Source organism: Rhinolophus hipposideros (assembly GCF_964194185.1).
Source record: "Rhinolophus hipposideros genome assembly, chromosome: 9".
In the NCBI taxonomy this organism is placed as follows: Eukaryota; Metazoa; Chordata; class Mammalia; order Chiroptera; family Rhinolophidae; genus Rhinolophus; species Rhinolophus hipposideros.
This window is the reverse complement of record NC_138055.1, coordinates 48104349-48127158: the sequence shown is the minus strand read 5'-3', so window position 1 is coordinate 48127158 and position 22810 is coordinate 48104349. Positions and strand designations below refer to the sequence as shown.

The window sequence follows — 22810 nt, the reverse complement described above, 5'->3', positions numbered from 1 at the left end:
ACATGAATGTTCAATTTTACAAGATGGTACCACAGTATTTTCCAAGGCATTTATACCAGCTTGCACTGCCCCTGGCAGTGTGGCATGGTTTCAGCTGCTCTGCATCCTTGCCAGCACTTGTTATCATCAGACTTTTTTTTCCTTAACAAACACAGTGATTATGAAAGGTACTTTCACTTTGGTCTTGCTTTGCATTTCTCTGCCGACTAATGAGGGTGAACACCTTTATATTTATTCAGTATTCAAAAATTCCTGACCTAGCAAGGGGATAGAGATAGTATGCAATAAACATAATTTAAAACAAGTAAATTATACATGGTGTTAAAAAGTGATAAGAGCTATGGGAAAATAGTAAAGCAGAGTAAGAATTATTGTATTAGGGTGGGAAGTGAATTTAAAATGGATTTTGTATAGATTAGTGGATGTGTCTCATTGAGCAAAAACTTTAAGGAGGTGAGGGAATTAGCCATGCACATATCAAGAGGAAAGCCATTCAAGGCAAAGGGAATAGCCGGTGCCAAGTCGATATGGTGGAAGCCTGCAGGCTGTGGTCCATGAATGGGAAGGCTGGAGTGAAGGGAGCAAGGAGGAGAGAAGGGGCATCAGAGAGGTAATGGAGTGCAAGGCCTTGTATGTCACTGTAAGGACTGTGGCTTTTACTCTGAGTGAGACATGAAGACAACAGAAAGCCTAGCGAGAAGACTGTTGCCTTCATTTTGGCAAGAAATGATGGTGGCTGTGACCTGTGATAGCAACAGAGTTGGTAAAAAGGTGTCAGATCTGTGAAAAAGCCAACAGGACTGGATGTGGGGTAAGTGGGGGAGAGAAAACAAGGAATTGCCATGATTGAGAGTGGGAAGACTGGCTGTGGATGGAACCGATTTAGGGCAGGGTAGGGAGAAGAACATTAAAAGTGACTTGAAGCAAACATGGGAATTTGGGGCTATATATTGGAGACATCTGTTAGATATCCAAGCTGAAAAGTCAAGTAAGGAGTTGGATTCATGAGTTGAGTTCAGAAGAGAGTTGTTTTAGAGATAGCCACTTGTGAATCACTGGCATATAGATGGCATTTAAAGCCAATGCACGGCATCAGATCATCAAAGCTGTGAGTAGAGAGGAAAGCAGACAACCAAGGAATGAGCCCCAGGACATTCAGGAGAGAGGGAAGGGGCTGGCAAAGAAATTAAGAGACTGCCTAGGGAGGTAGGAGGAAAGGAAAAAAAAATAGTGTTTTCTTAGGAGCCAAGTGAGGAAGAATTTCAAGGAAGAGAGCGGGAGCAGCTGTGTTAAAGGCTTCTGATAAGTAAGGTAATGTGAGGGTGGAGAATATTTTGAGATGAGAGAGAGATGAGTGTGTTTGAAGGATGGAAATTACATAGTAAAGAGGCAAAAATTGATGCTGTAGGAAAGAGGGTTTTTTTTCCCCCCATCTGTTTCTGAGGTGGGTAATTTTATGGATATGTGGATTTTCTGTTACACTACCCTTCCATTTCTGTGATAGTCAATGTGGTATGATGCCATCTTTTAAAAATATATTGCTAGAGTCAGTCTGCACATCTACCTAATAGGTGAGATTAGCTTATAATTTTCTTTTTCTATTCATTCTGATTTTAGGATCTAAAAGGAGAGCATTTCCTTTTTGTGATAGATGGAGGAGTTTGTATAAGACTGAAATAATCTGTTCTAGAAAGTTTGTATCACTCTCCTATAAAACCATGTGGACTGGTAGTTTCATAGTGGAAAGATTTTTCAATTACTCAAGGTTTACAGTTACGTTTTTTAGCATTTTGAAGGTATTAGACTACTCTCTTCTGACTTCCATATTGCTGTTAAAAAGTACTCTTTCTCATTTTAATTTTCTTTGTCAGTCATCTGTCTTTGGTGTGCTGCATTTTCCTTAAATGTGTGTAAATGTGGATTTTTTTTTATCTCTTCTGCTTAATTTTTTGTGTGTCCTGCTCTGTGAATAGATGTCTTTCATTCTGGAAAAATTATAGCCAATAACTCTGCAAATATTACCTCTCCTCCATTTTTTTTCATCCTATGATTTTATTTTTGGAAAGCTGGTCCTCATTGTGTCTTCCTTATTGCTTAACCTCTTTTTCATATGTTTCATTTTCTTATCTCCTGTGAGATGTTAGGGGTAATTTTTTCAGACTTATCTGCCAATTCACTAATTCTCCCTTCAGTTTAAGCCATGTTAGTTTTTCATTTCAATAATTATATTTTCATTTCTAAAAGTTCTATTTATTTTTCAAAATTGCCATGTAATTGTTTATAGTTTCTTATTGTTTGCTCAGTTTTGATCGTCATTTATTACTTTAAACATTTTTACATACAGTTAATTTATATTCCTTATCTGATAATTCAAACTCTTGAAGTTATTGAGGGTTCAAGAGGGTTGTTTTTTTCCAGCTGAATCTCACTCATGAATGTCACTGATCTTTGATTATAAGCTCATATTTGAGATTTCTCAATATAATATTTCTCATATTTATCAATTTGAGAAAAACCTGGGATCTAAATTGAAGACACTTTTCTCCAGAAAAGGTATGCATTTCCTTCTGCTCTGGGACAAATTTAGCCCCTTTTGGGGTCTCTGGCTGAATCCAAGTCTCAAGCTCAGCTTTTTCACTTTACTTCTGACCCAAGTCTTGGTCTCCTTGAGGTTTCCGATGGAGGCATGATAATAGCAGTTGTTCTCAGAGCACTCCTGAACTTTAGGGGTGCTCACTACTCTATTTTCGCAAATCATCTCCCCCCACCCCCTTTGTAGACTCTCCTCCCTTCTAGTGAGCTCGAAAATGCAAAGGAAACTATGTTTTAAGCTGATTCTAAATGTTTTCATAGGGAGATAGGTCCTCACAGTATCTAGGCCACCATGACATCAAAATCACAAGTTCGAAACACTTTGGCAACAACAGATTTTAATATAAACTAGTGACTCTTGCTGATATATTAGATACTGTACTTCAGGAATCCACTTGTAATGGTCAGCTAATGAGGAATTATTTTCTTCTGTTAGTGTTTGGTAGCAATTAAAAAAACCCTAGAAAACTTATACCACTTCTTTCCTAACAGATTCTGATTTTGTTTGGAGAAAACCAAATATATCCTGTCTCAGACTTCTTTGCTGCTAGGAGGAACCATGTGCTATAGTTCTAGCCAATGAGATATAAAGGGCAGGCTGCTCTGGCAAAGCATTTTCTTTCCTGACAGGAACAGATATGGCTAGCATTGCCCTTCTCCTCCTTCATGCCTAGAACACAAACATATTATCTGGAATTGCAGCATTCATACTGAAACCATAAAGTGATACTCAGTGAGAGGAAACCTAGAAAACCAGAGATATGGTCCTTATATCAGTGAGCTGGTATTGATTCAGGAGTAATCACCTACTTCCAGTGAACTTTATGTGAGAAAAATCAACCTTTGTTTGTTTAAGCCACTACAGATGGGTTTCCTGTTTCTTGCAGCTAAATGTAATCCTAACTCACCACACCAATCAAGCAACTACTAAGGCTTTGGAAGTTGGTAGTAGTTATTCACTCAGTGTAAGAAGTAAAGCTGGCTAGATCAATTTCAAATGTATAGCTGCCTTAGTCATTTTTCAGAGCTGGTTAATTTTAGGGACATGGGAAAAAAAAAACTATTGTAAGAAGGCATATTATGGAAATCAATAAAAATATGAAAGTCAATAAAAATATTTCATAATACAAACAATACTATTATAGCAATAAAAGTTTCTCAAGGGCAGCAATCCCATATGCTCCATCTTGAAAAAGTCCCTTCTCAGGTTAACATGCGGCCCTGTGCCTCGCTCCCAAAGGCACTCAATTAATACTGAATTGAAAAGAACTGAATCCCCTTAGCACAAAACATGCTTTTAACTTTTAAAGCAGATAAGCAACTCCATTTCATTAATGAGAGATTTATGGGTATTCTCAGGTCAAATCTGATTAATAAATATCCTAAAATAATTATTAGCAAGATACAAGAATGTACTGTACATTTTAAGTCAGAGTTGGCAACACTTAAAGCTAATACAGGGTCTATAAATACACTGCCTTATTAACTATTTCAAAGTACTTCTCCTACCTCCATGACAATGATAAAAGCCAGCTTGGCTGCAATCACATGCCAATAGTAGATGTTGTGTTTATACTCTTGTGGGTGTCCTGGAGGGTACCGGAAATCACGATACCTGGAAATAAAATAGAGGCAGATCAGGAGATTATCCTTTTTGGTCAAAGGCTGTAAACAAGGGCCCATTTAGAAAGAGGTCATATTTAATACAATGCTCTTTTAAATTGGACATCACATAAATTTGTCCAAGAGTTTAATTTGGTAATAAAACCCTGAAATGACTATTCTAGTAATACTTCATTTTACATACAATAGGAAAATGATGGTAATGACAGATTCCAGCTCTATAAAGAGAACAAAAGTACCTTACATTTTTTGATACGAGTTTTATCCCTGCTTCCTCAAGAGTATAACTGAAACAATTTAGCATATTTTCAGAAACGTGCTTACAAATTTATTTATATAGTGTCATATATTTATATGGTGTCATCAGGGTTCACTCAGCTAAGGGGCTATGTCTCCCTGTAGAAAGTACTATCTGCTTATTATAATTTTCCTCCTAATTTCCCTGTTGTCAGATGTCTGTGCTACTGCTGGTAGCGTTTCTCCCTCAGGTAGTCTACCTCTAATTTTCTGCCTGTAACCTATGAGACCTAGAAGTATTTAAGTATTCTTTAGAATTACGGAAAGTAAAAGTAAGCAGATTTAATGTGGGATTCTGAAGCGACCCTCCTATGTGTAACTTTGAAACATTTATTTGGGTCTCATTTCTGGTGTCTTAGTTGTGTTGTTGGGAATTTGAAGAAGGCTTTGAGGAGTTAAACTAAATGAATTTTAAAGTCTCCTGTAGGTTTAAGACTCTGATTGAACACAAAACCTCAGTGAACGATACAGTCAGCAAACTGTATCAGCTGATAATCTAGTTGATGTATACTGTCCATAGTCGATCTTACCAGCCAGTAGAATCAGTGCCGAGAGCTTTGGGATACCCTCAGAGAGTGCTACGGGGCTAGGCTGAGGCTTTCATTCGCATTTCTTGTCTTTGTATTCCTTTAAATGGTGCTGCTTTGTAGTTCAACATTGTCACATTGTGCTTGAATAACACATTAGTCATAACTCAATTATCTTGCTTTTTGGAACTCAGAGTTTCCTCATTTCTTAGATATAAGGCTTTTCTCCTGGATCAGGCTCTCCCTGTAATCATATGAAACTCTCATCTTTAAACCTTGCTTTATGGTTCGTCTTGAAAGCTCTAACCCTATTTTGTATGAACTTTTGTATCTTATCCTTTTTTTAAGTTGAATTGAGAAGAAAGCTAGGAAAAGAAGTCTCTGGCAATTTTATTTAAATGATACCATATAGAATTACGTTTAATTCTATGTGGTATTAATGTAATTACATTATATTACATTAATACCACATGTAATTACATTAATACCACATAGAATTAAACGGACTGTTACATTATAATAAAAGCCCTTTAAAAGATGAAGTACATTTTTAAACCCATAGCAGAACTTGCCTGCATGTGGTGTGGTTACCAAGCCCAGTGTATGGGTTTCCTTTGCTTCTGTTTTTGTAGTCAGCAATGTTGAAGAAGGAGAGGCTATTGTTGATGTATCCCTCCATGGTGTAGTGGGGGTGGTCGCCATATGGAGGGACGGAGAAGGACCAGTAGTACACCAGGCGGGGAATCATGTCTGATGTGAAAGCAATGATCATGGCCTGTGTTGGGAGGAAAACAAGAAAGGGGGCATTAATTTAGAGCCTTTATAGCTTTAGCTACCAAATAGGCCAGAATTATGTTTTTATCAATTTAAAAAAAAAATTAAAAATTCAGAAACCTTAATTGTTTCCTATCTATATCTATAATATATGGAGATAGTGAATATCCTAAAATCTTTGAGCAGCTGATTTAAAATAGTAGAACAGTTTACTGTTCTTTTGGTCTTCAATTCTAAGAAATGTCCAGTTCAAAAGCCAACACTTGACAGTTGCCTGTTATATTTCTTAAGTACAGTAAGAATAATTGTAGATTCCTGTATTGCGGATAACTTGAGAGTTACCTGCATATAATATATGTAAATTATATTTTTAAAAACTAGAATATAACAAAATTCAATCAACCTTGGAGCTCTATTCAACATAATTTAAATCTTTTACGATTTAGATGTAGAAGGCCCTTTTGTATATGTAACATTAAGGTCAACGTTCTGAAAATAATTGGGCTTTATATAATTCCTTTGTAGAGTAAATAATACAAAACTGATTTTTTTACCAGTTGCCTCTTAAAAATAGAATGTAAACTGCATAAAGTATGATTTCCTTGATCTAAATTAATAATGGTCTTTACATTCATATTTTTTCCCCTATAGTATATTGACCTGTTTAGACAAGTCAACCCATAATCTGATTTATTTTAAACTCTCAGTATATACTTAGGTATGTCGCTTCATTAGAGAGCAATAATTTTAAAATTAATTTTAATAAAATGTAGGTAGCAAAAAACAATATTGGGTTGCTCCATTCACACAGTCAAGCAATGATGTCTATTTTGTTAGATCTAGTGTCTAAGCCTCTAAACTTCCAAAAGATTTAATGGATAAAGTTATGAACATTATAAATTATCAAATAATAAAGTTTCATGTGCTCCCAGATTAAAGGTATGAATATGGGTCAAACGTAAACCTGGGTCTGTGTCAGGCAGACATCTATTAGGAAGTCAAGCTATTATGAATTACATGAATTTTCTCTAAAATTCTTTAATCTGGCCTTTAAGCTCTCTCTCCAATGTGAAAAACTGGTTTAAAGGAAGGAGAAAGTCAAAAATATATTTTAATCCAAATTCTATGTGAATAAACAAAGCTAAATGATTCGGTCATTTTCTGAAGCAGAAGAACAGACATGTGTTTGGCAGACAACATGATTCTGAATAGTATTTATCTGAACATATGGTTTAGACACAATGAGACCATAAGCCAACAAACAAGATCTCAGGCAAGGCAAGAAAAACAACTAAGGGGCTTTTCTATTGCAAAATTTCCCCCTATTGCCAGCTTTTTCATTTCCTCTGAAATGAAATATTTGTGTATTTGTGTGTGTGTGTCTGCCTGCCTGCCTGTGGTAGTGGTGTAAGACAAGAATATTTCACTTTTTTCCAGATTTCAATAGATTAAAATTTTTATCATTTAACTGAACTATGGCTTTTTATAGAATCACCTGCAGATGTGCTTTAGGAAGCTACAAAAATTCCAACAAGGAAGATAATTCTATTATCTTCTGACAAGATACTTTTTTCTCCTAAACTGAGCTGCTCTGAGACACGCTGCAAGAGTACAAATAAATGCAGTGTGCTTCATTTCCCATGCTGTTCCAAACACAATTTTCCATTTATATCAAAATAAATTAAAATTGCTCTTCAATAGCAGATGCTCTGGCATGATATGACAATGTCAATTCAGCTTATTTATTGAGCCAGCAGCTTTTAAATGAATGATTTTATAGCAAACTCTTGCGTGATGTCCATTCTCATCCCCAGTGGCTATTCTCTCCTTCCTACAGTTAGAAGTTCTCCCATTATGGGAAGTTAGCCCTCCCTCGTATATTAGACTGGGGAGGCACACATCAGGTATGTGAGGGGATAATATACATGTTTAATCCCTACAAATACATACAGGACCTGCATCGTGAAAGCTGTAACAAATCCTCATAATATGGAAAAAAGGAATGTCCATAGTTTAATGAGTTATCTAATAAGCAGTTTTCCTGGGGTGTAAGATGACTAAGTTACAAGAAAAAAAGTATCTGGTTAAGAACCAGCAGCACCAATGAGCGGGTCTGTGTGTGCCTGTGTGTGCACACACACACATAAAGTAGCCCTGAAAAAACGGGCAAGACTTCATCTGTGCTAATGGGGTAGAGCCAGGCTGGGATACTAGGAAACATGCCTAATACAATCAAAGCAGAATGCTTGAGGAATGGGGAGTATGAGTCAATTGAATTTTCTGGTTAGCTGAAGGTCAAAGAAAAACCCTTTTAGTTTCAAACCTTGTTGCTGAAATTTTTCCTAAAGCACGTAAATCCACGTTCCTGCCTTACTTAGAGTAATACAACATATTGAACATGACAGATTCATTTTTTCATGACTGTGGAACTGGAAAGGCCTCACTGTCATGCTTCTGCACATCAGTCTTCATTTCGCAGCACAGTGGATATTGAAGGTATGGGCTGTTTGGGTGAATGGAAACTGATATAACCTAGCAGTTGTTTGTGTGTGTGTGTTTTGCAACTTTCTCCAAAAAGGAGGAATAACATGCAATTCAGATAAATTGAGGGTTCTTGGGGGTGACACCTGGGTTCCAGATAACTTGTTTTATTGTGTAAAGCTGTAACCATGCTCAGACAGTGACACGCTATAAAATTCTGGTGCCTCTAGTTTAGACACCTGTCAAAGTCTACTCAGAGTCACTGTTAATGATGAGTAATGAAGATGATAAAATAGCAGCTAACATTCCACAGGAAGCAGGCTCTGTGCATTCCATACATTAACTTTCTGAATTCCCTAACCACCTTTTGTGATATATAATATTCTTAAAATATGTGATAGGGAATTGTTCAACTTACAAATGATAAAATGAAGCTCTGAAGTGTAATGCCTGGTCCAAGGTCATGCAGCTGGGAAGCTGCAGTGCTGGGAGCTGGAGCTTGGGTCTGCCCCGACTCTGCAGTGCTCAGCAGCTTCCCTCATCCAGGAGCCAAATTTTGTTCTGCTTCTACAGTGCTTGTGGGAAAGGCTGGGGACTCAGGGCGAGTGTAGCTTGATTAAGAAATTAAAACTGAGGTATCACTTTGTTGGGGATTGTGACCTGGGAGTGAAATGAGAGAGGAAATAGTCCTGGTTAGCAGTATTTTAGGGGGGAGGAGGTCCACTGATGAGCTGGCATAGGAATTGCTCTGAGAGCTCCCTGTTGGATTGTGGGGTGAGAAAGAGACTGACTGTTCAGACAGATCCATGATCAATCAGGTTGTAATCAACTGAGTTCTGTTCCCTCACAGCTGGGGTACACATAGGGTATAAGGCTGCTTAGCTAATGACCCGCGAGCAAGTGGCTAGCATAGACTAATGGGTGTGGGGTGGGAGGGAGATAGAAGACCTGCCTTAAACCCACCTCCTTGAGGAACCTCTGCCCTAGCAGACAAGGAAGGTAAGACAGGATTAGGAATGCACGAAGTGTTCATATTCATCATCAAATAGTTAATATTTTAAGTTGATCATTTGGAATATACAATAAAATATGGTGGAATGATAGCTGTTATTTTAGGACCCTCAAATTCTAAATGGATAGATTTCTATCTCCATTATAAAAACACTTTTGGATAACTCCTTGTATATAGTCACATGAGGATTAAAAGAGACGGTACTTATTGTTATTACTATTACCATGTTTCTATTGAACAAAAACTTCACTAAATGTGCAGCAATAGTATAATGGTTACTCTTCTTAGCAACTGCCTCTGTAAGAGGTCTTGAATTTGTAAGTTACGAAATATAACTATAAACAAACAATTAAAATACATTAAAGAATAACAATTACACTTAAAACAACTATTGTTGATATGGATGACAGTCTTGGCATCGTTCTCCCATTTTAAGAAATACCAAACATTTGATTCCTCAGGTAGGAATGCTAATGCAATTTTGGACTTTTCAAGATCTTTTCTCTGTGAAGCCTGGGTTTTACTCACATTGGTCACCACAGCCAGAATTGCTATTCCTTGCATGATGGGCTGCCATGCTCCGATGTCTTGGGCTTTTTCTGGCACCATGCGTCTATACTGGGTGGTCATTTTCCACGCGTCCACTCTTATTTCCAATATATTGTTCACCAGCGCCAAAAGAGGGGCCAGTGGAAAAGAGGCCACAAATAAGGTGACGAACCCAAACTGAATAACTGTCAATGGAATGGACACACATCATGGAGTGGTGGATGGATGGAAGGACAACATATTTTCCTTTACTCTTATAAAAAAAGAGAAAGGCAAACAACACACTAAACCCCACCTAGAACAGACATCTATGGTAATAACAGTGTTCAACAGTGACAATAGCCAAACAAAACACAAATATGAGATCTTTGGGAAAAAGACAAATTACAGCCTGTTTCTTTCACATATATGCATACACTTAATAGGAATAATATTATTTAAAAATCTTTAATCAACCAAAGCTATATGCTTGTAAATAATCTTGGGATACTCTAAGCATATTTTCCATTCTTAGTGTTGAAATAATAGAATGTTGGAAGATGATTCGAGATTCAGGATTAAAAAATATATATTGTGGCAGTATCTAACAAGTTAAAAGAAGTGCACCTTTGGGAGGACTATGCTTAAAGAATATTGGAGGAAATATGATGAAAATAGGCCAATGGGCCAGCTGCTCTGAGTCTGCGAATGCAAGCGCAGCACGTTCAGAGAATTTGTGATATTACAAATCACAATAATGTATATGATACGAGTGTCTTACTAAGTCAAAATATAATCCTTTAGGAATTTTCATCTTGAAGTTGTTGTATTCTGTGGTAACAGTAAGTCAAGATTCAGGTGGTGGCTTAGAAGTGCTTTTCTCCTTGTCTGTAATTTCCACGGCATATACCATGTATACACTATACCATACTGTACTTTTCAGTTTTAGACCCCTCCCTCCTAACTGGCAGACCTTTAAAGTAAACTAGTATAGGTATGTAACGAAGGCTGGATGAGCGGAAAATGTACTCCCCCTTTAGGGCATTTCTCTGACAAGGGGGAGGGACCATGCTGGCCAGGAAGGGCAAGACGGTGGAGGGGTGCCGAGGTAGGAGGAGCTGGCATGTGCGGCTGGTCTGAGAGGCCAGGGTGTGTTACAGATGAGCAGACAGGGCTGAAAAGATCTGACACATCTCCAGGCCAGGCAGGAATGGTCACATTCAGTGAAATCAGAGAGGCAAGGACCAGAGTTGGTGATGTCATAGAGTCAGCAGCATAACAGTGATGTCAACATCTGTGTCTATGACCTATCTAACCCTAAATGAACTTATCCACCTACAGCAGCCACGCAAGTAAGAGGAATGAACAGAATGGGTGCAGTCAACTGTAAACTGGTAAACTGGCAAAGTACATGTCCTAATGGAAGGGACCACTCATAGCTTCCCTGTTGGAATGAGGGCCCAATTTTGCCAGATCTCATTATTCAAGAGAAGCCAGAAATTCGGACGATATTAGCAATAAACTGAGTTAAAACTCCCCCCAAAATAAAATAAACCATTTAGAATGATAGCAGAAGCGAAGACTATTTAGAAATACATTAGTGAGAAATGTTAAGACATGATAATTGACATAAAAAAATAAAGTAAAACAAATAATGACGAATGAATGGTAGATTGTATCATAGTCTTAATTGCGGAGACTTGTTTGGGGACATAACAAACTTTTCCTCCAAAATACAATTTAGAATTTGAATGTAAATTTAGTTTATAATCCCAAATGGATTTCAGAAAAAAAGATGAAAAGTGACGCTAAAATTCTTCAAGAAATATACACAAGCACCCAAGTGAAATAACGAGGATGGATGTTTGAACTGAGAGTATTGGGGACATTCTAAAAAACAATAAAATGGGACCAGTTCTAGGAACTATTAATATATATCATAATGCTATGGTAATTCAAACAGTTTAGAACAGGTGTGACAATAGCATGAATTAAACAGAAAAGATGCAGATATACAGGGGATTTTTATATAAAAGTGATACTTCAAATCAGTAGATTCAAGTATTGGATCAATTAGCTGAGTCACTGGGAAAACTAATTTGGAGTCCTCACTTTTGACACCAAAATAAATTCCAGATGGTATAATCTGTTCTGATAGTCAAGTGAGAAGGACTTTCTAAACAACTTTTGAAACCAAGAACAAAACGAAAGAAAAACAAGAAAGCAAAGACCTAACAATTCAGCAAGGCAAAAATTTACACCCATTGGAAAAATAAAACTAACCCTTGCTGGAACTTTTTCATGACCCTATAGCACTCACTGATACTTTGCATGCTTTCTTTTCACTTTAAAGTCCAGTTTCTTGAAGAAGTGCTTACATTGATTGTCTCTCCACCATTCATTCCTGCCTGAAAGCTTTCTATCCTATTGTAGCCCTCACCACTGCACTGAAACGAGGCTCTTGCTAACTTTGCAGGTGGCTGCATATTCCAAAGCCACTGTAAGTTTCACAGCCCTTATTTAGCTGACCACTAGGCAGCTTTTGATATGGCCACAATTTTACTGTCTGTGGAAAGTTTCTCCCTCCTTGATTTTTGTTTTACTTAAATAATTTTAAAAAGCCAAGGTGTGTGTATATATGTATATGTATATATATGTGTACACGCACACACACTTTTTTTTAAGGCTACCTACTATAGTACTTTTTTCCCTTTTGGAAAGTTCACGCTGCAAAGATGAGGAAATGTCAGTGCAGGTGGTGGACAGAAACAGAGCAGAGATGAGAGATGGGGGAAGACAGCTTGAGTTCTGGAGAGTGTGTGTGTGGGAGGGGTGATTATGTGTAGTACTGGAGAGAGAGGAAAAGAAAAAGGTGGGTGCAAGGAGATGTTGAGCAACAATTCATATTATAGTAAATTAAATGGAGAAAACAATATGAGAGACATTGTTTCAAAAGATTTTTAACATGGGTGGGTGGAAGAGGAAGTACCAGAGACAAATAGGGCCTACTTCATCACTTTCCTGATATTTCATTTATGGCACCTGCCCAGTGGGAAGGCATCCTCATGTTCCTGAGATACTGGTGTGTCTGCTGTGCTCTAAATACAAAGCGGTATCTTATGACTTCCAGATTGAAAGACTGAAAGACTATTTCTCTTATGTCCCGTGTCTGAGTTCTGAGAAGTCAGGACCAGACACTTGGGGAGGCAATTTTGGTTAACACCCTAGGGTTACTTAATAATCTCAAGGGATGGTGGGGAATTCACTAAATAAAAAGCAATTTCCCTCAGAGAACACTCCCCCCCACAAACCATATGCTATCCAGAACTCGGTGGGGGTGGCTGGGCACTGTTAATGTAAACTCAGCTAACAGTTGTATATGTGTGTTGAAACTCCAAGCTCCAGTCACATAGATAAATATTTATGAGGACTAGGTCCAGGCAGTGGTGCTCCAGCTGAGGACGGAAAAATGGAAAGGCTTTGCTAGCTACCTCCAGCAGCAACCGTCTAGTCAGGGAGAGAGGCATGCATACAATCACATGCCAAAAAGACAAAAATCAAGTTAATGCCTGGAGAAAAGAGCAGCTTATCTGAGTGAAAAGTTGAGGGTCACTGCTGAGGCCTGGCCAGAACTCCTGATAGAAAGGAAGAGAAAGGTATTTTGGGCTGAGGGGAACAGAGCTGGTGGCTGGGGACAAGGCCTAAGCAAGGGTGGAGGGTTTGTCAAAAGATGTTCCCCTTCATAATGAAAAAGGTAGATGGTGGTATCATTAATGGATGTGGGGAAAACAGAAAGGAGGAGGAAACTGTGTGGTGATGTCACCATCACCAAAGGAACTCTATCTAATTTAGAGGAACAAAAATAATTCAAAAGGCACTTGGAAAAGTCTATCTCCCACAAACTAAAAGAACAAAAAATCGATTTCACTCTGGTGCTGAATACAGAATAACAGACTTCCTGTTCTCAGAAATTAATTTTTCTATTCCAATAGGTACTATTTGGATAATAGGAAAACAATTTCATAAATCTAAAAAAGTCTGTAATAGTTGTTATTCCATCTTTCCTTGTAGAGTAGAGTAGGGACAGGCCTAATTACTTAGTAATTATTTTAATGAGACTAAGAAACTCTAAAAGTCCCATCAACTTCTCCCCAAAACATGACCTCTCAATGTCATTCATTTGACTAATCAACTACAGGAAAAAATAACTTGAAGTTTTTTGGGAGTGCTAAAATAATGAATGATTTCTGCCCCAAAATGTTTCTTAATAATGTTTATAATAGTTCCATAAGAAATATTTGTAATTATGATTTATTTTAAGATAACTGATAATTGTCTTGTAGTCCTTCTGAATATAAACAGAATAAATCAATAAACATAGTTTCTACATTATATATGGCAACTACACCCTTAATCGAATGTGGTCACAAAATATAACAAAGCAAAAATGAAATTCAAATCAGACTCCAGGCTGCAAAGCATTGTTGACTAAAGAAGCTACAGGATGAACTTTTCACTCACTGAAGGAAACAGATGTGTTTCCACGCATAATGTATATTTTTAAAAGCAATTATTTTATATATAGAATGTGATTTAATAAAAAACTGCTCTCTCTCTGCAGACTTATAAGCAAGAACCACAAAGGGGTGTCTTTACAAACACAAACCCCTAAGCATAAATGCAAGGCCTGTCAACCAAAATGTTGTACCTCCTTTCTATTCTCCTAAGCTTAAAAAAGAAAATTGTAATTCAATGCAATGGTTAGCTGAAAGGGCACAGATACAAAACATCTATTGGATATAAGCATGTCATGCATAATAGAAAAGATGGTGTTTCCTATGGAAATCTATTTTGAGATTCATCCATTTAAAGGCAACTGAGAGCTCAAAATCAAGTTCCACTGATGAGAAACAGAGCACAAGCAAATACTACACAAATGGACAAAGACATTCAGGAAGGTCCTATGCTAAATCTTAATTCCAGACCAGAAAAATGATTCTGAATTCAAGCCAGTGCTTAGCCCTGAGGTCACTCAAGGAACCGGGCAGAAAACACGGGCCAGAAGAAACAGACACACTGTCAAAGGCAGTGTGAGGTGTGAAGGGGAGGTGGGTGCTATGAACGCTCCTGCGACAAGAAGTAACATGCTCCTGCAGGTTTTCTGTACCAGATTGCTGAAATGACTCGGTTCGTAAGCGTATCGGCCAACAGCTGTGCCTGCATGGACTCCAGCCCAAGCTGAATCACATCTAATAATAGTTCTCAGTTCATTCTCTGACAACATGGTTAGAATGCTCTGAGAATTAATGGTGAAGACGTACTTCAATGACTATTCTGTTTCATTGGTAATAAATCTTTAGCTTTGTACAAACATAAATACTGACAAAGATACACAGTCACCTTATTTGAAGGCCTGACTATAATTTTATCTAGTGGAGAAAAACATCCTCCTCTTCCTTTCAACATGCTAAACAATTATGTGGCTTCACAATCCGTACTTCTGGGATCTAAAACATGCTCCAGTACAATTTATAGCACCTAAAACTTCACTGATGACTTACTCATTTCGAGATATTCATAAAACAATCCCAGTCTGCCCATGAGCTGCAGGTGGTAGTCCTGTTCCCATCGTGGGGCTATCTTCTCTGAGCCTGAAACTGTGCCGTAGCGTCCAATTAGATTCTTGATCCAGCTGCCAAAAAGACCAAATTATTATATATAAATTAGGACATTATCAGACCAAGGTTGACATCTCAGGTGGAATACATCATCTTCCCAATAAATTAGTTTTTTTATTTGCATGCCAAATCTCTCATTTCTGCCTCCCCACCCAAAAATATTTTGAAAAACAGTAGTGACTGTGTACTTGGGTTTATCAAAATTCTAACTGCTATGTTTTCTCTTACTTCCTTTTCATGTGGGCAGTTTAGTTTTTTAAAAGACACTGTCCCTCATTTGATTAACTTTATTATTATTTTTTTTTCATTTCCGTGCTATTATCCAAAATCGTCTTTCCAGTATGGAAATCACCAAAAGAAATACAGGTATAGGATGTGAGCTGGTGGTAAATGCTGTGGAGAAAAATGAAGTAGGACAAGGAGTGGAGAGTGTTTGCATTGGTGGGAGGGAGGAGCGGGAATGATGGCAGGGAGGCCTCACTAAGAGTGACATTTGAATAGATATGAAGGAGGCAACTGGGCAGGGGAACAGTGACAACAGAGACCTGGAGGCAGGAGCCTGCCTCCCACGTGTGATGGACCGTATGGAGGGTGGTGGTCCAGGACTAGTACTAGGAAACGAGTCTGGGGGGAGCGGTGATGAAGAAACCATTGGGAGGATTTGGGCATGTTTTACTCTGAGGGAATTGGGGAGCCACTGAGGGGTACTGAGAGAAAAGTGACATACTTTGGCAGTAGATAAAACAGGTCTAAGACCCTATTTTAAGCTGAATAGATCAAGGACCAGAGACGTGAAACACTTTCTCAAAGTCACAGTGCAGAGCTAAGAGAAAATAGCCTTGGCGGGTGGCCCAGGGCTCTACCCACTACTGGATACCGTCCCCACAGAGCTGTCTTTTGTCTCTTCTTATATGGTAAGTTTTTCTCTTTCTCAAAGCCTGTGTCCCACATAAGTGCTTCCCCGGTTTTTATGGCGAAATTTCCTGGAAAGAAACCGAAGTTGGCAGTGAAGTGAGGGGTGCACCTGTGGCAGAGGGAACCGTTGTTCCCTAGAGCAACAGCTGGCTTGTGGGTTTATTTGTGGAGTTCATCAGAAGAGGCACAGCAAACAACTTCAAAAATGAATATAAACATCTCACTAAGCTTCGGCTGATTAAAGAACTTGTTTGTATGGATTTCAAATTCGGACAATGAGGCTTCACAGTACTCTAAAGATGGTTGTACACACACACACACACAAGGTGTAAGATATGAATTACAAATAGCTCACCATGCTGTGTTTCCCAGTGCTACTGATGTCAGTGTTAACTTTTCACTGACCACTTTCTGGATTTTCCTAAGGGAAGGTTTCTCTGTATAGAACTTGCCCCTGGCTTCACAATCTTTCCCCACTTCTTTCTCTCCTATGATATTAGGGACATAGCACAGGGATATGGACTCAGACACCCCAGAATCCACACTTCATTGCTCACTCCCTATTTAACTTTGGTCAGTCAAGTTCAAATAAAACAGGGTGATAAAACCTACAACTGCCCAGGGTTGCTGTCAGGATTAAATGATTCAAAGCACCCTTGCGTGGGATCTTCTTTTGACCAATGCAGGTAAACTGGTGGAGGCCAACTGTAAATACAGCCTAAAGTACTTAGAATCTTGGCTCAGGGACACAATGCTTTTTGGACGGGTGGATCTGACTACAGCACTTGTAAGAACAGGGAACATTAGTGCTACTTCCTATGCTCCAATCCAAAGCTCTGTAATCAGTCAAGTCTGGGAATCTGCAGTTTTACAGACATTCCAGGGGCCTTGTAATGTAGGTGGCACCGAGGACACACATGTCCATCACCCTTCGTGATACCCACATTCGAGATTATTGGTTTCTATTGGTTTATTCTTTTGCTCTGCCTCATACTTCCAGCCTCAACCTCTTGCTGAATCCTCTCCAGGGCCCACAAAAGCAGGTCTTTACTATTATTGGGGCCCCAAACCTATCACAATTTGGATTCAGGATGACACTTCTGTTCTGGCAGCCACTTGCGTGACTAATCTGCTACTTTCCTCTTGTACTGCACTGCCGTCCCTCACCCATAATAGGCCACATTAAGTCTTTCTGAATACCATGTTTCCCCGAAAATAAGACCTAGCCCGACCATCAGCTCTAATGCATCTTTTGGAGCAAAAATTAATATAAGACCTGGTTTTATTTTACTATAAAACCGGGTATAATATAATATAATATAATATAATATAATATAATATAATATAATATAATACTGGGTCTTATATAAGACCGGGTCTTATATTAATTTTTGCTCCAAAAGACACATTAGAGCTGATTTCCGGCTAGGTCTTACTTGCAGGGAAACACGGTAGCTTTCTTTTCTGAGATAGACTCTGGGCCTCCTGTTCAGTCTTTCTCAGTTGAACTACTCATCCTTAGAAGGAAATCTTGGGTCATAGTCCATCCATCATCATCCTTGGTCTTTTGGGTTTTCTATTGGTTTGTGATTCCAGTGTGGGGATATCAATCTTGACTGCACATGAGAATCACCTAGAGAACGTTTTAAAAATAGACACCAGACTCTTCTTTCCCTGGCCAAGGTTGGAAGCGTGTTACTGTTATCAGGGTTTACAGAATAATTTCTTTAGGAATTTACCATGTGTATAAGCATGACAGCATCATAATAAATTGCCCTTTACTAAAGCATGATGTGAAGTACTTTGTACCTCATTTTCTCTTTGTATCTTCATTATCATATTTAATCCACATACTACAAATAATCACCATTTCTATTTAGGACATTCCACAGTATTCCCACTTGCTAATTTGAATACAAGCATCCTTTACTCTCTGAATCTATTTTATTCCCGAGTTTACTGTTCCTGAATTTAAAAGTGAGTGTGGATAGTGAGGGATACCTGTGTTGAGCGTTCTCTTATGTCAGGTCTTTGGTTCATCCTCTAGCCAAATCATGTAAGAGAAAATATCCCTTCTCAAGATACCAGTTCAATTTTCTTGTAAGTAGTACATACCCATTGTGGAAAATAGAGAAAATATACAAAGGAAGGAAATTATGGCCATTCATTATCTCAACACCAAAGGATGATGCTACTTTGGATATGGGCATTTTGGATATTTAACTCCATTTCCTTAATATTTTAACATAAAAATTTCTCCAGAGTGAGTTGTGTAACACAAGAATCTTACTAGCTTTTTGTCAAGTATGCACAGATTAACATTCCCAGGAATGCCTCAAATATCAAAATACTAAGTGAAGCTAGGAAGGCCAAAGACCTCTGAGCTTGTTCTCTGTGTCCAACAAACAGTTTACCAATGTTACGTATTTAAAACATATGAGTAACTCACTCACTCAGTTGGTGCGGAGAGACCCTACCAAATGCCAGGTACTGATCTAGGTGCTAGAGAGACTCCAAAGGGAACCTGATCACAGTGTCAGATATGTCTCTTCATTTGTTTCAAGAATCCTAGCCAAGGACCTCAGGTGGGGTTAAGGGTGGAGGAAGGTAAGTTTATGATGGAATTCATTTCACTTCGTCCTTTTGACATACTTAAAGGGCATGAAAACAGCTGCTGACTTACAAGGCCTTTCGCCCCCTTCCTGTGTATTTTTGGGATGGGTGTACTTTTGGGCGGCAAGAGTAACTAATATATCCTTGGTATGTTAGGATTCTGTATGAAAAAAGTTAGAAGGAAACTGGCACCTATATACACAGAAGAAGCATTGATGAGAGGAGCCCAAGTCACACTCTAATTTGGCTAACATTTGGCATTCCCAGTTTGCAAACAAAGAAAAGCTATTCAAAACATATTGCCTAAATATTTTAGGCCAAGAGTAGAAATATCGGAAGGCACAGTTCAGGTCACTGTAATTTGCCACAACGGGCTTACCTGAAGTGAAGGTATAAACATGGATACATTTACACTGTTGGTTGGACCACCTTATCAGGAGATTTTTAATAAGCACAGAGTCGTCTACTTCATTTTAGAGGTGGGCAGGCTGTATTATCCCCCGTCCTATCCCCAAGATCATACAACTTAATACTCACGGAAATAACACCTCTTGTATGTTATTCCAGATTGCTTTTCCTCCCATGATTATTGTCAGCTGTGTTGTCAGCTCAAGGAGACAGCCACCTGGGTCACACTGGAATATTAAAAAGAAAAATCTCATTTAAATTTTAGATGGGTCTAACATGAAATAGAGTCCTCAATTTCATTTTTTTCTGGTATTCTGTTTAGGCTAAAAAAAGTCTAAGCATGTACAATGAAGAAACGCTGCGCAACTGAGAGAAAACACCAGGCAGCTGACATTGTCAAGAGAATATAATTCTATATTCATACCTCTTCATTTCTATATTTTCCCAGCCAATAAACAGGATCTCCTGGATAACCTACAAATTTTCCCTTAAAGAATGCAATGTAGAAACACGAAGAGTAGTAGTTGACAAACTGGAATAAGAACATCTTCATCGTTAGGCTATTTTCATAATCAGTCTGGGTCCTTGGGAGTTCTGTAGTTAAAGCAAAGAAAATAAGACTTTAAAATTGTGAACAGCTTTGAGACCCTAATCAAAGACACTGATAAATGAGTTAACATGTTTAAAAAAAAAAAATTCACACTGTTTCCATTTAAGCTGTTTTGAATTCCTTAATATAGCTCCTTGTGTTAATTCAAGTTTATACATTGTTATAAGAGTTTCTCCCCCATAAATACAATACTCCACAGGGCAAAAAATATTCAACTGTTCCTTAAAATTTACAAGCACAATGTTATCAAATGGGCAGGCACTGTTTTTTCTTAGGTCTAAACAGACAGAAAATTGTCATTGAACAGGCTGCTAAATGATAGTCCCTTGTCTTCCTGAATCTCAATAAGGTTGGTGTTGAAGAAAACAAAACAAGGGTCCACTTGCTAGAAGCATTTGGGGAAGAACAAACAGGTCATCCTCCGAGTTTAGAATTTAAATTGGGCTGACCATTCTCAGAAGATGACCACTGAGCACAGCATTCAGAGAATGACCCAGGCATATGCAGCATATGGGAAGCACTTAACTTTGGACACAAAGCAGTTGCCTGGGATACAAGCCAGAGAGAAGAAGCATTCATTACAAAAGCCAGAGCTGATGAGAATGGATCTATATTAATATGGACAGAATGGGAAAACACACGTAACAGGGTTTGCCTGTCCTCTCAGCAACAGAGGGACATATCTGCCACTGGAACCACGACCCTATTTCACTTATTTGCAATAAAGAGACTATTTACTTTCAACAATAGGGTACATGATCTTATGTAATTGAAAATATTATTCAGCACTGATCTGTTTACAAAAAGCTCAGCTATTATAATGACTGTCTTTGCTTTGTCCCTTTTACTAATGCAAAGCTATAGATAATTCATTTCCTATACAGTCAGAGAAAATATGTTTATACTTGAAATTTGCTAAAAATTATAACATACTGGAATTGAAATGCCTAAAAGATACAGTCTCTATTTTAGCCAGGTTCTAAAAATGTCTTAGAAATGACCTAAGCTTTGGTAGGAACTTACCAAAATTAGTAATCATGATTGCCACTTTTTCATAGATGATGTTCAAAATCATGATGATGACAAAGCTGATGAGGGAAGCAGTTATGGACGTGGCTGTATGTGGAGTCAGATACTTCTGGATTGGGTCTGTTCCATTAATGTTCTTGGGAAGTTTTGCAGAAAATACAATGAACACTGATAGCCTGTAGACAATGATCCCAATAACTGAAGCGATGATCAGTAGGATCTGAAAACACAAACATAGCAGCATGAGACTCACCAATAACCATATTTTTACACTGAAAAATTGGCCGACGCTTAAATGGGCAAGGTGCATGTGTGAAGTGATGTTAAATCACACACAAGTGCCACGAGAGAGGTGGAAATCGAGCATGTTAAATTTCAAAGAAAGGAAAAGGAATTTTTAAAGACAAAAGAGAATGCATCCGGGTGGACAGGTGGCTCAGTTGATTAGAGCGTGAGCTCTGGGCAACAGGGTTGCCGGTACAATTCCCACATGAGCCAACGAGCAGCACCTTCCGCAACTAGAATGAAGACAACGAGCTACAACTGAGTTGCCACTGAGCTCCGGGCGGCCCGACGGCTCAGTTGGTTGGAGTGCGTGCTCTCAACCACAAGGTTGCCGGTTCGACTCCCACAAGGGATGGTGGGCTGCACCCCCTGCAACTAAGATTGAACAATGGCAACTGGACTTGGAGCTGAGCTGCACGCCCTCCACAACTAAGATTGAAAGGATAGCAACTTGTCTTGGAGCTGATGGGTCCTGAGAAAAACACACTGTTCCCCAATAAAGTCCTGGAAATACACACTGTTTCCCAGTAAAGTCCTGTTCCCCTTCCCCAATAAAAAAGAATGCATCCACTACAGCAAGATGTTAACAATAAGAGAAGTTGTGTGAGGGGTATATGGGAACTCTGTACTTTCTGTGCAATTTTTCTGTAAACCTAAATAAAACTGCTCTGAAAAAAGGTGTATTAAAAAAATGAGGGAGAGAAAGAGTATATCTTCTGATGGTGTAAAAATGGAATAACTGGTAGCATGTCCTGGTAGAAGGAAAAAGTCTGTGATAGCAGAACCAGGAAAACATTCCTTCTACAATTATGAAATTATTTAGATTATGAGTTAGTTTTTGCTCCATAGCCAGTTAAAATCCATTAAGGGGCTATGTGTCCTTCCGACAGAGAACCTAGCACTTCTTCAGGGCACTTGATAGGTTCAATATTTCTTCATAGGAGACAGGGAAGCATTTCATTCTCCTTCCTCAAGTTTCTTACATATTTTTGTCACTATAATATACTTTTCTGATCATAACTTTAATATATGCTCATCATAGAAAATGTGAAAGTACCTGTAGCGGACACTAGTTGCTTTTGCTACCCTGGATCTATTTCCAGTCTTAGAAAAGGACCCAGATTTTGCATCTGGGGGAATAACTTCTCTATTGTTTCAGTCCTGTGGTTTGGGCTACATTGCCCCCTACCCTTTCTCCCAGATGCCAGCGGTAGATCCTGATTGGTTTGAGACAAATAGGTATCTCATCCTATTGGCTTCAGCAACTGATTCAAGGACTGACAAATAATCCAAGAAGAGCCACTGAGATGTGAGGAGATATCTACTAGTGTTCATGGGAAAGAGAAGCTTCCTTTATCAATAGAGGAATCTGCGAAAAGAGACCTCTCTTGGCTTGGATGTGCTATGAGATCTGGAATGCTGCAGCTATTTTGCAACC

General features: G+C 38.5%; 1 protein-coding gene across 3 annotated transcripts in view; it reads right to left on the bottom strand.

Moving 5' to 3' along the window:
- ANO6 (anoctamin 6) overlaps positions 1-22810 on the bottom strand; it is a 181649-nt gene that overhangs the window by 3927 nt on the left and 154912 nt on the right. For 2 of the 3 annotated variants that reach the window (XM_081060689.1, XM_081060690.1), the window contains exons 13-19: positions 21082-21307; positions 19873-20042; positions 19578-19675; positions 15396-15526; positions 9835-10040; positions 5612-5814; positions 4102-4207 (exon numbers count right to left, since the gene is read on the bottom strand). In XM_081060689.1, coding sequence (XP_080916815.1) covers positions 4102-4207; positions 5612-5814; positions 9835-10040; positions 15396-15526; positions 19578-19675; positions 19873-20042; positions 21082-21307 — 1140 coding nt within the window. The remainder of the gene's footprint in view (positions 1-4101; positions 4208-5611; positions 5815-9834; positions 10041-15395; positions 15527-19577; positions 19676-19872; positions 20043-21081; positions 21308-22810) is intronic. The other variant, XR_013994056.1, reaches the window with a different exon arrangement.